Source organism: Gymnoscopelus braueri (genome assembly GCF_963280865.1).
Source record: "Gymnoscopelus braueri genome assembly, chromosome: 17".
Taxonomy (NCBI): domain Eukaryota; kingdom Metazoa; phylum Chordata; class Actinopteri; order Myctophiformes; family Myctophidae; genus Gymnoscopelus; species Gymnoscopelus braueri.
The window spans coordinates 23,308,700-23,323,763 of record NC_137617.1 but is presented as its reverse complement, the minus strand read 5'-3'; the positions used below and the strand labels follow the sequence as shown (position 1 = coordinate 23,323,763).

The 15,064-nt window shown below is 41.4% G+C and overlaps 1 protein-coding gene across 1 annotated transcript; it reads left to right on the top strand.

Annotated features, from left to right (window-relative positions):
- The first annotated feature begins 5,467 nt into the window (after nt 1-5,467).
- Nucleotides 5,468-9,804, top strand: dlx4b (distal-less homeobox 4b). Its single transcript, XM_080456270.1, has 3 exons — nt 5,468-6,074; nt 6,973-7,166; nt 9,116-9,804. The coding sequence occupies exons 1-3, from the start codon at nt 5,753-5,755 to the stop codon at nt 9,374-9,376; spliced, it is 777 nt and encodes a 258-aa protein (XP_080312396.1). The 5' UTR covers nt 5,468-5,752; the 3' UTR covers nt 9,377-9,804.
- The last annotated feature ends 5,260 nt before the right edge of the window (nt 9,805-15,064 follow it).

Genomic DNA, 15,064 nt, shown 5'->3' with positions numbered 1-15,064 from the left:
TGAGGAATGACAGCGTTTGGGCCAGGGCCGATATTATTAGTTGTCTTCCTCCTATCACACAGTGCCTGGAGGACAGATTATGGCAGTTCAATCCTCTTCTCTGATCCAGGTCCAGCTCTTGTTGTGCTCTCTCTCTCTCCTGAGGGGGGAGAGACCATGAATGGAGAGAAGTAAATCCTATTGTTTACATTGGCTTATTTTAGGGCAATAGGTATACATATGCAGCCACCTTGTTCAGTGGTATAGATGCCCTAATACTATAATCCATGCCGTTTACCTCTACCTGAAGTGGTAAAAAATGCAAACGCTTGTGGTGGTCCGGCTGACACAGCCTCATATCTACTGTCGATAGTCTATTTAAATCCACTCATGTAAAGATGTATGTTCATATTTACTGGTGATAGACTACTTTATTCATTATGGTAACTCAGTCAGACAAATGCAGATGGCTATAGGTCAAAGTCTATTTTATTTTGTTATCTTATTCTTAATTTTATCTCTCTATTACCTGTATTTCATGCTTACTGCTGTAATGCCACGACACCTGAACTTCACCACGTGGATCACTAAAGTCTTTCTGTCTGTCTGTGCATACGTACGTATCTAACTATGAAATCCTGTATCTTTCACAACGATCGTTTATTCATTGATTCCCCCAAATCCCTCCCTCTGATTTCATGCATTTTTCCAGGGGTGAGGAGGATACCCTCAAACCGCACCTCAGCCAGCGCTCCATCCCACCTAACCCACGGAGTGAGCTGCTGAAAAGGGACGCTGGCAGCCGGGGGTCTTATATTGTCATCTTATATTGTCATATTATGTGGTGAGTTGGGCCTGTGATAATAGATTGTGGCATCCTGTCAGGGTCGCGGGCTGTCACTCTAACATGACGAGGCCTCATGCTCAGCCCCCGACAGAGGCCTGCTTGTAAAACATGACATGCCAGCAGGGGAGATCACAGACTCAGCGGTTGCATGAGAATGTGCACTTGATTTGTACATGAGGAATGCTGTCACTCTGCATCAAGAGACGCATGATGGACGAAACAAAACCGGTGCGTGCATGATGTGTGTGTGAGAAAAACACACCTATATGCAATCACGTTTCACACAGACGCATGCACACACACACACACACACACACACACACACACACACACACACACACACACACACACACACACACACACACACACACACACACACACACACACACACACACACACACACGTACAGTACAGTGAACACACATGCCCATGCGCACCATGTGGGCTAGGAGACGCCAGTGAGTCTGGGCTGAGTTCAGGAGTATTGTTATTAACATTTTCCCTTTGCGTGTATTAAGACAGCCACGGTGAGGGCACATCCCAGCCCATGACTGCAGGGCTCGCCTTTGTTCTTCTCCCATAATGCAGACATAATTACAAGCCTTAAAGAGCCTCCTCTCTACCTTCCCTTTTCTCCCTTCTCTCTCTATCTTTCTCTCTCTCTCACACACACACACACACACACACACACACACACACACACACACACACACACACACACACACACACACACACACACACACACACACACACACACACACACACACACACACACACACTGTACAGTATGACTTCCCCACACCCTGGCATATATAGCTGTGACAGACATTCGCATCTAGGGCTCAACCCTTTTCATTCAGCCAGTAAAGTGCTTCTTGTGTGTGTGTGTGTGTGTGTGTGTGTGTGTGTGTGCGTGCGCGCGTGCGTGCGTGCGTGCATGCGTGCGTGCGTGCGTGCGTGCGTGCGTGCGTGCGTGCGTGCGTGCGTGCGTGCGTGCGTGCGTGCGTGCGTGCGTGCGTGCGTGCGTGTGTGTGTGTGTGTGTGCGCGCCTCTTCATTTGTTAGTGAACGCATTCACCTGTCAAATCATCACTTTCCTGTGGAACTATATGATTGTTTTCCTGTTGATAAAGCTATAGCTTCTAACACCTGCTCAGAAATGGCTATAATCGGCCTGGGCCGCTGGCGTAACGGTCCAGGCACCTATAGGCTCAATGTAGCCTGACAGCTTGTCGTAGGTTCGAGTCCAGATCCCGACGGCCTTTGCTACATGTCACTCCCCATCTCTCTCCAGCCCCAAAAAAGAAATCTTAAGAAAAGGAATGGCTAAAATCTCACAAACCTAATTTAGAAAATAATCCCACAGAACCATTTCAATCATATACTTCAAATGGCAAAAATGGCCTATCTACAAAGCTCTCTTTTATATATATACTGTATATTATATATTATATTTTATTGCTGAATGTTCACTTATTTTGCCAAACGTTCTTCTACCGTGAGAATTGGGACGCTAGGGTTCATGTGGTTAAATATCAGGCCAATTAGTCCTCTCAAATGTAGAAATGAACTGAATAACAGGGGTCACTTCCTAGTCCCAGTCAGACATCACAGCCTCTCCAAATTACTCTCAGGCGTATAGTTTCCCAATGCTACACTTACGGGTCCATTTCGTTACATTTATACACTCATGACTTAAATTAACACTGACGATATTACTGTGTAGATTTTACAGATTCGTGTGTGAAGTTCTGCACAATATTAAAGCGCCACAATGTGAAAACTGGCCTCTCAGCAGCCTTTTTTATTGTGACCGTAATTTCACTGTGATAATAATTTGTGGCTCAGCTCTGGCCAGCTGGTTGGCTGAGGCCCGCGTGGAGGTTTCACTGCAGTCAGTGTCGGGACATGGTCCAGCCCCTGGCGACCCGGTGGTGCTGGTGTGCTATGGGTGCCCGGGCAGGGAGTGTGCCGTGTAGGATGTGACCAAAATGACTGGGTTGGACACCACGTTTGACACCACATTTCAACCCACCAACAACTCTGTTCATAATTTGACAGTGTTTATACATGCGATGGAAGCCAAAGACTTGAGGTATAACATTTGAAGTTGCATCAGTAAAATTGTCATGAAGTGGCAGATAAATGGATGCCCGTGGCCTGCAGATTTTGTCTTTTGCTGTGTCAAATTATGTTCTTTGTGTTGAAAATATGAGGGAATTTCTTTTTTTTTTAAACAGCTCCCGTTTGAAAAAGGTAGGCTAACATCTATAATTCTTACTAAATTAAATGTACGGCACAGAAGAAGCTTCTTTGTTAACTAGAGTCCTTGCCTGGAAAGAAAGCACTATTATAAAGACTGCAGGGCCCTTTAGTAGTGAATGATGAACTGCAGAAATGTGTTTTCTTCTTTCAAAATGTATAAATAATGCTTTGGAATAGGGGTCCTTGTGATACACAGTAGAATCCTGCACCCTTTATCGGGTAAATGTTTACACTGTCAGAGTTAAATTAATACTAAGGAGTTTGCTGCAGCCTCCATTCCAAAGCTCTCCTCCACCTGCAGGTTTATTCTGGTGAAATGACGGCTGAAATATTGAGACAGGGCCGCTCTTTGAGTCTGTGGTTACCATTTTCTCTGCGTATACCAACAGTAAATCCCTATGCACCTTATGGGTTTTGCTGACTGTGCCGGTCTCTGCTGCATTTGATACAATCCCTCTATTTCTCTTTTTGGCAGGTATCTGTTTTTCCCACTTTCCGCCAATTTGATGTTAGCTGACAGTTGGTAGAAAGGAAACATGAGTGACATACTCTATAGATGTTACACCAATGAATACATTTGCCTTTGAGAAGTTAGGCTTTAAATTAAAGACTGCAATAATCCCCATGCATTCAGAGTTCACTCACTTTCCCCTCTGATATAGGCTGCAGGCTGCAGTAGAATCATCATAGTGTTCATTTAATGCTGTGTAAGAACCATTTGGGGATCAAAACCAACAAATATGAATCTGAATATTTCCATTCCAAACTAAGATCCCACCATGCATTAACATATTTGCTAACATGCAATGCAATAAAAAGTTATACTTGTGATTGAATATTACTGCAGTGATATCATAGACTATTACATGCATGATGCACATTGGACAAGAATAAAACAAAAAAAAACAAATATTGCATAATGAAAGCCATCATTTGTTAATTCTCATATCCATCAGCCATATTAAGCTAAACGGACTTTCATTTTATTATGTCCTAGTTGCATTGTTGTACCAGTTTTATTTTAGTTGCTGCAGATCCGCTGCCCTCGGAGACTATATAATTAAGGAGTCTGAACTCGTAGGCCTACTTTAAAGGCTTTACGTGTAATAGGCTTGGCTGTGTTATTAAGATGATTATTATTTAAAGTGAAAATTAGGTGACTTGACACTCAAACAAGTGATAATCGTTACTCAAACCATTATTAGAAAGATTTAAAAAAAACTTTGGTGTTTTGTGCGACCTGCATACTATTTATGCGCTAACAGTGCTGTCTAGATTAAAATATTTGATTTGATTTCGCAGGATTGAATATTTATAGGCTACTGTGCTTTTAATATGTTATATTTTTTTATGTTCACTGTTTCTGCTATTAGCCTGCAGGCCAACTTGCCGAGGCGTAGTACGATAGGCCTATAGAAACTGAACTGAACTTGTTATTCGCAAAGCTGCCGAGTTTTCGATTTCAAGCTGAAGTGTGAGAAATTATTCACTAAGACTTTAGTTGCGTTCTCATTTTAACCTGGCGCCACGGCACAGGACACTGACATGTTCAGTGAGATGACAGGCGGCTGTCAAGTGCTTCACCTCAGGGCAAAGAATTCATCAACGAAAATGTCTACCACTCATTATTACGCCTTTCAATTGGCCGAACTATTGAACTGTTAATATACATTATATATTTATAAATAAATATATATATATATATATATATATATATATATATATATATATATATATATATATATATATATATATATATATATATATACTATTTTTATTCAAACAAAACGATGGTTACAGTCAGCGAATGTATTTGCCTGTATTTAAAAAAGATTAATTGTAATGTTTACATTAAATAACATTAATTTACCTAATTATAGGCTACACATAGAGTTGTGTCCCAAAGTGAAACTAGAATAGGCCTATTTATTAATCGGTGTCCTACTCTATATTCACGTTGTGAGCCAAGATAATCCGTTTTTCTTTAGCCTGTGTGCATGTGCACTGCAAATTAATGGTTTATAAGCCTAATTATAGTTACTTAACAAAAGTGGCCAACGTTTAATGAATGATATCAGCATAAAATATCAAAACTTAATGCATTTTAATGAATTTCCCCCCTTATTTCAGCCATTTTATAAACAGGATCGTTTTTTGAAAAAAATACAAAATTAGAACGATATAATCCTGCACCTAATGATCACGTATTGGGCTATATGAAATCAATATCCGTCAATTATAAATTGAATTAATCAGTCAAGGGAGGTACCTCTTTCATGGGCATGAATGGCTGAGTTGCATCCACCAGCATATGTTAATGAACTTAATGGTGGAGCTCCAGTGACAGCTCGGTGCTGGAGACCAATCAGAGCGCGCTCTGATGGAAGGCAGTATGTTTGAGACGCACGCTGTGTCTACTTGCGAGAGGTGACTGAGGAATCACGTCAGTTTTTACCATTGATTTAAAGAGGGACCTGTTTCGTTATTTTGTAAGTGACAGAGTCACGAATAGGCCTATATTGTTTTTATATATACTGTTATAATCTTGGAATACCGAACATTTTTCCCGAGGCGATGCACTGGACGTGACTGGATTTGTTCCAACTTTTCCCTTGTTGTCCGAACACATGAGCGACGGGTTTATGGACCTGCGTTTCAGCTAATGATGTCTATGGGTTTTATGCCTGACAGTGTGAATGATCCCTCCAAATCGGCCTTTCTAGAGTTCGCGCACGGACACCCGGCGCACCAGCAGCACTCCTCCCCCGGACTCTCGCACATTTACCCCGTGCATGGCTTGCACGCAGCCGGGCATTCTCAGCACGAAGGTCCCTTCCCTTCCAGCGCGTCCTCCTATGGACGGTCTCTGGGCTACGCCTACCCCGCTGCGGTCAACTCTCATCCCCCGTCCGCCTACATGTCCTACCAGCACAGCAATCACAACCATGTCAATAGTGTGAGCCACACGAGGTTAGAGGACACAGGTGAGGAGGTCATTTTCAATGGAGATATAGCCTGATTTGTTTGATCCTATAACGCATTGTTTAGCATGTCAAGCAGCCATAAATTCAGAGATGACTGCGATTTGCAAAAAGAAGCAGTGCACTTCAAAGTAGGCTATGATATATTAACAATTACAAATATTATTACAGATTGTTCGCCTTATTAAACTACAGCTTGGTTGAACAAAGTTTAACTTCGCTGCAATAGGATATATAGGCCTACTCTCACTATACAGCAATTTAAGGGGCAAAATGTCATATCAAGACCTCTCTCCTTCAACCGCTGCCTCTTGCAGGGATGGTCTTGTGTTATATAATGAACGCAGATGGCGCCATTAGTTTTATTAACCATAATGCTCTGTGGGTAGCTACGTTCTATTACGTGTATATGGGCCAGCCGTTCTTTTTCACACCATTTTGAATGAACAAAACTATTCCAGAAAACAGAAGTCATTTTAATCTACATTTGTTAGTATTTTCGGACTGTATGCCGCACTCACAGTATATTGACTTATACATGTATAGATACATATATAGGCCTATACAGTCTACCCTATAGCTAAACTATACTGTGCTAGCATCTGAACAAACCATGTTTAAATGTTTAGGCCTATAGCATTATAGGCCCGAAGCCTAGCGGCTATGTCACAAGGGTCAAAAGGTCTGAGAGTTATACTTCGCTGAGAGGACGTTTTACAAAAATCTGTGGCTGTTGTCATTTAAATGCACGAGATGCATTTGAGTCGATTAATTATCAATATTAATTAACAATATTACAATATTAATGCTGACTTCCGTGCAACTTTGTGTTGTTGACTGCATGGTGTAAATCAAAACTCCTTTATTGCACACTGCTAATCGCTGCTCCTTTCTGTTGAAGATCACGAGAAGTCCACGGTGATTGAAAACGGCGAGATTCGCCTCAATGGCAAAGGGAAGAAGATGCGTAAGCCCCGGACTATTTATTCCAGCCTCCAGCTGCAAGCTCTGCACCAGCGGTTCCAACAGACCCAGTACCTGGCCTTACCAGAGAGAGCCGAGCTGGCGGCCAAAATGGGCCTTACACAGACACAGGTGGGCCTGAAAATGACATTCTAAATCAGTGGTTCCCAACCTGTGGGTCGAGACCCGCATGATTTTGGGGGGGTCCCCAGATGACAGTATAAAGTGACAATTTAAGGACTTTTAAGACCTTTTTAATACCTAAAAAAAATAACATTACAGTATGGTAATCAACACAATATAGTATACACACTAGTCAAACATTGGCCAAATTGTCAAATAATATAAGAAAGAGGCAAAACATTTGAAAATAGCCGATCTTGTAGATCTGCTATTTTCACAATATTTCCCATGCAGTTCAAATATGATTAGATTGGGGGGGTTGAGAACCACTGTCCTAAATCATGAATCCTCAAACATACATTTGTATATGTGTTGTGGCTGGTATGACACAGGGGCCACACCGATTTTCTTATTAGCAGCATAATAATGACCATTGTTGTAAGTCGCTTTGGATAAAAGCGTCTGCTAAATGACTGTAATGTAATGTTATTACAGGCAAATTATTTAGCACATCATGATCTTCCTGGCTTAGAATGTCAGGCCTGTTGACATTTCACTCAGACCTACAGTGTGGGCGATAGCTATATATCCATGACATGTTCAAAGTCATTTTTATCTATAGGCTTATAGGCTTGATCTTGCATTTTTTGCAATTTGCAAATGATACTGAATACAAATATCCAAATATAAATTCCAGTTTTTTTTTTATACCGGTCTTAGAATGTATTGTTATCAGCAACATTTGAGCAGGAAATCTCTCATATAGGCTGGCTATCATTAGCCTAAAGCTTATACTGTACTTCTCCAGATCAAATGAAAACCCTAATTGTAGTACTTTGTAAGTCAATCTTTTAATGCAGCCACGTTTACCATACTTAATTTGAGCATCATATTTCCATTGTACCTCAAGCCCCTCACATTTCAGAGAACCGAACTGTAATTACAAAATGGGTCAACACAAATTGGCCTATGATATGAGCAAGAGCCGTCTTAAAAGGTACATGCCTGTGAACAAATGTTTCACAAATATGAAAGAAAACTCATACAAAGAGATAAAAATCAACAATTAACAATCATAACAGCATTGAACGTGCGTGTGTGGTGCGCAGGTACACACACACACACACACACACACACACACACACACACACACACACACACACACACACACACACACACACACACACACACACACACACACACACCATAGTTAAATGAATATGAAATGGGCGGTATGGTAATAATTTCACATCTATAAACATGTTGGTCACATAAACAGGTGCATGCTGTAATGCAGATGCATTTTCTTAGGGGACCAGTCATTTACTCATAGGTATTTTCCACTCTTTTATATCCAGCCTATAATTTTAGTCCAAACTGCCATTTATATATTTTCACATAGGAGACAGTCCAATGACTCCAGTCTGTTAGCCAAAGCCCCCTCCTGTAAAATGTTCCTATAATCCATAAAATTCACAGTTGGCCCAGTTTTGATGTATTCTGTGCTGCTGAGCTATTTTAACGTTTTCCCCCTTTGGCTCTTTGACGCCTTTTATGAATATTTGTGCTATTGTAAATCCTAAAACAGCTAGCGTTTTATTTTCGAGTCAGCAGAAATTCCGCTGACCCACCACAGCGTCTATTTGGGCTCCTTTTTTATTTCACAATATTCTTAGTGTCGGTTTGTTGCTGTCGAGGCACATGCACCACTGGCCTCATAAAACAGAACAATGGAAGAGTTAGAATTTAACGAACTACAAGCGCCACTCTCCTAAAGCCATCGTCACTTTTGCTTATGATTGCCCAATTTCTTTGCGAGCCCATTCCGAAATGCCCATTGCCAAAAATATGCTCATTTTAACAGTCATTCGTTTTAATTGTCTAATTGTCTTATAGGTTGGCGCGGCGTTGAATGTCATGCACCGCAATGACCGTTTTATGTGTTTTCTCCATATTAGGTGAAAATATGGTTTCAGAATAAGCGGTCGAAGTATAAAAAGATCATGAAGCATGGCGTCGGACCGGAGGGAGAGCATCTTCACAGCACGTCGTCCATATCGCCCTGCTCCACGGGGCTGCCTCAACTTTGGGAGGTGTCAATGTCAAATAAAGGGACCCCAATGCACCCAAACAATTACATGAACAATTTTGGCCATTGGTACCCAAACCACCACCATCATCACCACCAGGACGCCATGCCCAGGCCTCAGATGATGTGAATGGATTACTTGCTGTCGGGTCGGTATAGGGCAGCACCTTGCTGCACGGCCTATATATAGGAGTACGGACACGGTAATTACTCCAGGCCACTAAACCAACGATCCATGCAGCAAGAATTGTGTTTAAATGTGTTGAAAATTGTTTTATTACTGCAGTGCGTTTGAATTGTATGTTCGGTTTGCTAAAAAATGTCCTGCCAAGGGCTCCAGTTGATTTAGTAGCCGTAGTCTATTGCGTGGAATATTTTTTTGTTGCAAATTCCAGTTTATGCTATAACAGCCAGTGCACGCGCCTTAACTGAAATCATTATTGACTTGACGTGTGTTAACAAAAAAATAACACGTGGATACATGTTTTGATCAAAGCTGGCCGCCATTGCGCTGCACTGCAAATGATAATTCTCATTATGACAATAAATAACAGTTGAATGGAAATGAGTCATTGTTGTGTGTCACGTTATTAAGATGTCAGCGATAAACTGCACGCTCACGCTTCCATAAGTCCACATTGAATAGGTCAGTCAGTGCAGGGATGAGCGGGTGACGATTAGGCATTGCATATTATGCGCAGACACCGAGGCAAAGCAGGGCCAGTAGACCTCCGATGTGCCATGAATAAGCACATTTAATCTGCGGATTGTATAGTCCTCTTTGCTCATCCATATCGCCATATCGTACCGTTTTTTTCTACCTTACAGAACCGTAAGGTAGAAAAAAACGGTATTTGAAAATACAAAAAAATATATATATATTTTTTTCTTTTTTTAAATTACCTGGAGGGGATATCAGCTTTAGCTCATGCAGTGTAATGCAACTGAAAATCAATTAACCGCCCTCTCAAAGGTCAAATATGCTATAGGGGAGGCGTTACCCTCTGCCATTGCGATCCACAATGCCAACCCCTTACTTTTTCCCCTTCTTTTTTAACAAGAGGACACATGTCGTGATTGGGACATATATAGGACAAGTATAGCCTATACAACTATCTAACGGTATTTCCCCTCTTCCTTGGCTGAAGTATAAACCACGAAGGAAACTCTGTGTTGTCATATTACGATGATAAATGACTTTATTATTGGATCACGAAGCTGCGCTTGATTAATAGTCGTTTGTGTTGATTTGCACGTTCTGGCGTTTTAACTGTTTAAACATTGAGGACAAGCTATTTATATCACTGTAAACAGTGTCCCGCTATGTGGAAGTCCAAGTGCTCGGCGGTGAGCATTGATTAATGGCGCCGAATAGTGGCTTTTAAGAGAAACATCCAAACTCTTCTTTTCTCTTAATTTTTCTCTCTCGAGGCTGCTTGCCAAGCGTCGGCTATTAGGCTATTTACATGAGGTGCAGGATTCTACGTCTCAAGGTTTAGGCTAAGATCTATAGTGATTAAATAAACTCTTATTTGTTAATTTATCCCCCGCCTTGGCAAACAGCAGATGTTACAGACTAATTACAAATAATAGACTTCACTCCCACATAAGAGATATAAGGAATAAATAAATACTAATCAAATGTGTGATCCATTTATAATGATATATTCTTCTCAAATAAACCTTTGAGTTTCATATACCCTACACATCATGCAAATGTCAGCCTTTTTACTCGCAGTTAGGGTGCAGCCTCTTCCATTGTGATGTCATTTCAGGGGTCAGGAGGTTCAGCGACCTTTCAATTATTTTTTCACACTTAGCACAATGTTTCCATCTATTTATTTTCTTTGAAGCATGCGTGACAAACCATATTACTTATCCACTGTGTCAACAAGATTCCCTTTTTCAAGCCAATTGTTTTCACATTCGTTGTGGCTGAATCATTATATATTTTAAACGTTGTAAGCAATTTAACTTGTCAATGCCATAATTTATACTTTTTTTTATAGCTACTATACTACTTTTATTTTTGGGTATTATGCAATAATGATAATTACTAATTGCAGTGCATGAATGACACCCATAATATGCATATATATATGTGCATCATATTCCCTTTCGGAGTCATGCAAAGACAAAATAGCATGCCATGCTTCCAATGAGTCTATAAATACAAGCATGTTGTGCCCTTGTAGCATCACTAAAATCAACTCCACCTCAACAATGCACTCAGTCACATACATACAGTACTGGCTTACCTCTCTCAGGAATCTGAAGACATATAGGCAACCCAGCAGTGGTAAGAACAAAGACATATATCACAGCCACCATGCTTTCACTGCTCCAAGCTGATTCACTCAGAGAGAGAGACAAGCCATTGTGTTTCTTTTAACATTTCCTGCTTTTATATATCTACCACCCCTATCCGTTTCACCGGTCCTAGTGATTATGTGCCTTGTTAACATGCAGGCCCGGGGAAGAAGAGGCGAGCATTGCTGAATGAAGTGACGGGGCATCAGCGAAAATTATAGGCAATTTTACATCTCCAGATTAGAATAATGGCTGCTGGAGTTGGACAGACGAGAGTAGGGCCTTTCAAACTGGGCCAATTATCACACAAGCAGATTGGGGTGGGGTGAGGGGGTGGCTGGGTGTGTGGGTGGATTGGGGTTGAAAAGACTCCATGTAACAAACTGGCATAGCCTATAGTAGGAAGGAGGGGAAGAAAGATAGGTTGATGGGTGAAGATAAATGGAAGTGTGAATGTGTAACTGCTGTGTCGGAGGGCTGAGCTATATCAAATAATGTGTCTGTTGGGTTTTAATTGCAGGATAGCAGCAAGAGGCAGAATGCGGTTGTTGTTATAGTAAATCCCACTTGCTTCGAAGGGACGAGCGGCAAAGACATTCTCCAGGGTGATTATTGTTATTAACTTGAGCGATCTGACATCTTGGGTAATTGTAAGCAGCTTCCCCACAATGCACAATTCTGGTTTCATCGAAAGGAAAGGGTTGACTTAACCGTGGGCACGGTGCACACTTTGGAGGGATTAAAAGATGGTACATGACTTGACAGACAGAAGGGCCGGCACAGGCACGCGCGCACACACACACACACACACACACACACACACACACACACACACACACACACACACACACACACACACACACACACACACACACACACACACACACACACACACACACACACACACACACACACACACACACGCGCATTGCACACACAGGCACAGAATCTGTCTTTGACTTGCACATACATATATGCACATAAGCACTGATATTTAAAAGGTAAACATTGGAGTCTGACAGGCCAGGCATAATGTAGGCCAAGAAAGAAAAACATTTCAATAAAATGAAGGATAAAATCCAGTGTGTCCATTTGAACACACTCAGGGTTAAATTGACAGTCAGTATATTTTGCAGTGTGTGATACAAGCCCTTAAATGAAGAGCTGATCAGGACATGACCTGCCTGGCTGGCTATGGAGAGCATCACCACCCTGCCTTGCCCGGCGGGGGGTCACCCAGGGTTCACATTTCCACAGCTGTCAAGAATGCCATTCTCTGTTCATTTCATCAGACTTCTGAGCAAAATGGTGATAGTGAGTGATCCTAATGCAAGGACGGCTCAAGCCTTGCTTTTTGACAAAGTGTTGGACAGCTGCTAGCATGCAGTCTTTTCCATTGGTACATTTGCCATGCCGGCTATGGCTCCCCGACCTCCATCTCAACCCATATCGCTGCACCCCAGAGACGAGCGCTGACACCGTGCTGTCGACTGCTGTGGGGTTAAAAGTGGGGGAATGGCTCAGGAGCCCACACATCGGCTCTATATAGGGTGTTGTGATGTTGTGCCATGCAGTATCACATTCAAGTTCAACAGTTCACCACCACTATGGCTACTTAGACTTGCTAATGTTTGGAGATTACGTTTGAACCTGCGGGACCCGTGCGGCCCACACACACAAGCATAGCCCTGTGGCTAAAGCACATTTGTCTTCTGCACAAATGTATCCCCCTGACGACGTATATAAGCAGCCAAACAGTAACCAAGGGCCACACATGGCGAGGGAGCCACTGAGGGGAGGTCAAATGTAATGTGCTCTCACTGATATCAAAAGGCAATATCATACCGCTTTTGTCACATCAGTTTGATGAAATGCCAAATATTGGACTAATGACTCTGCAGACTGGAGACAACTGGGATTGGGTTCTTGAAAACAACCTATATGTATAAGGGAAGGCTAAGAGGCTAGAGTTCAGAAACACAACCTTTTAACACTTTCGCCAGAGCAAACGGGGCAATTAATTTGATAAGTTTGCCCCAATTTCTTTTTGAATCAAAGGCAGGTATCATTTTGACACATGGATGCATTTAACTGCCAGTAATGAATGATGAAACGTTAAATGCATTTAAAAAGTTGAATTTGTGAGTGGAATAAATAATAAAGTAATCAAATGAAAGAAAAACTAAGTAGTATTCAGTAATATTATTGCAAGCTGGAAGTAAAAAAAACAACATCAATTCTAATTTGGTATAAAAAATATATAAAATAAGCACAATAATTTGCAAATGTGTTATATATTGGTACGCACGCACGCACGCACGCACGCACGCACGCACGCACGCACGCACGCACGCACGCACACACACACACACACACACACACACACACACACACACACACACACACACACACACACACACACACACACACACACGGTTAAGTCACTTTAAAGTTATGAACTCTGTTATATGCACGTGATGCAGAAAAACTGGGGGAAAAGATGTGAAATGACAGGTTAATAGCAGAGGTCCCAGTCTAGACTATAAACAACCCATGTTCACCCTGACAGTGCTACAATAAAAAATCTTTTTTTTACATACCTTTTCAGGTTTGACTACTTGGATAGGCCAATAGGAAGAGTGGGCATCTAACATTGTGGGCACTGCAATGTTAAATTGCCAATTATTTTCCAAAATGTAAATAAAAAATAAAATGGTCTAAACGTAAAAGGCTTAATGATTTGAACATGCACGGTATATTATCAAACCTACATTTACCCGTCAACTTCTTGCGCATATGACTACCAAGTAGGCCCACATGTTTTGTAGTAATTTGTAGCTATTGAAAACATATTAGGTCTTAAATGTTTAAATGTACTTTACATTACTTCAGACCATTTTATTTTATTTGTATTATTTGTTTATAAAATAAAATACATTTATGATAGGGTGCCCACAATGGTGCCCACTCTTCTATTATAGGCTACTTAGTTGCATGTGTTGCATGCAGTAGCTAAATAGCAGATATACTTGTATATTGTATATCATATACAAGCTCACCAAGCTTGTATATCTGCTATTTACTGAGCACGACACCGGCACGCAACTAAGTATAAATGAGGCTTTAAATGCTAAAGTCCTCTGCGAGTCTGCGTGTATAAATAAACGGTCTCTGCGCGCAACACGGCACCCATAGACCGCGCAGTAGGCTACCAGCACCCTGGTGGTCCATGTGGGTCGGAATCAGCGGTTTCTACATCGTATAATTTCAGCGAGATGCTTAATAATCTATGGTTTATGTGGCCAGGTTTAAGTGCAAGTCCGTGTTCCTGTGTAATTTCTCTTTTAGTTCTTGAAACGCTAAACGATGAGACAGAATAGCGAGTTGTTGTTTTACTGTGTGTTGGCCCATGATTGAGTGCTTGGCGTTGACATAATAGGCCGTTATTAAAGTAGTTGTTGTGTTTATCCCACATCTACATCTATTATCAGGTCATTAATGTGACACC

What these genes read in the sequence shown, in the direction of transcription:
- dlx4b (XM_080456270.1), top strand. Translation starts at nt 5,753, where the DNA reads ATGATGTCTATGGGTTTTATGCCTGACAGTGTGAATGATCCCTCCAAA. An exon ending in CACGAGGTTAGAGGACACAG is followed by an intron (nt 6,075 to 6,972) that starts GTGAGGAGGTCA and finishes TTTCTGTTGAAG; the next exon opens with ATCACGAGAAGTCCACGGTG. An exon ending in TGGGCCTTACACAGACACAG is followed by an intron (nt 7,167 to 9,115) that starts GTGGGCCTGAAA and finishes TCTCCATATTAG; the next exon opens with GTGAAAATATGGTTTCAGAA.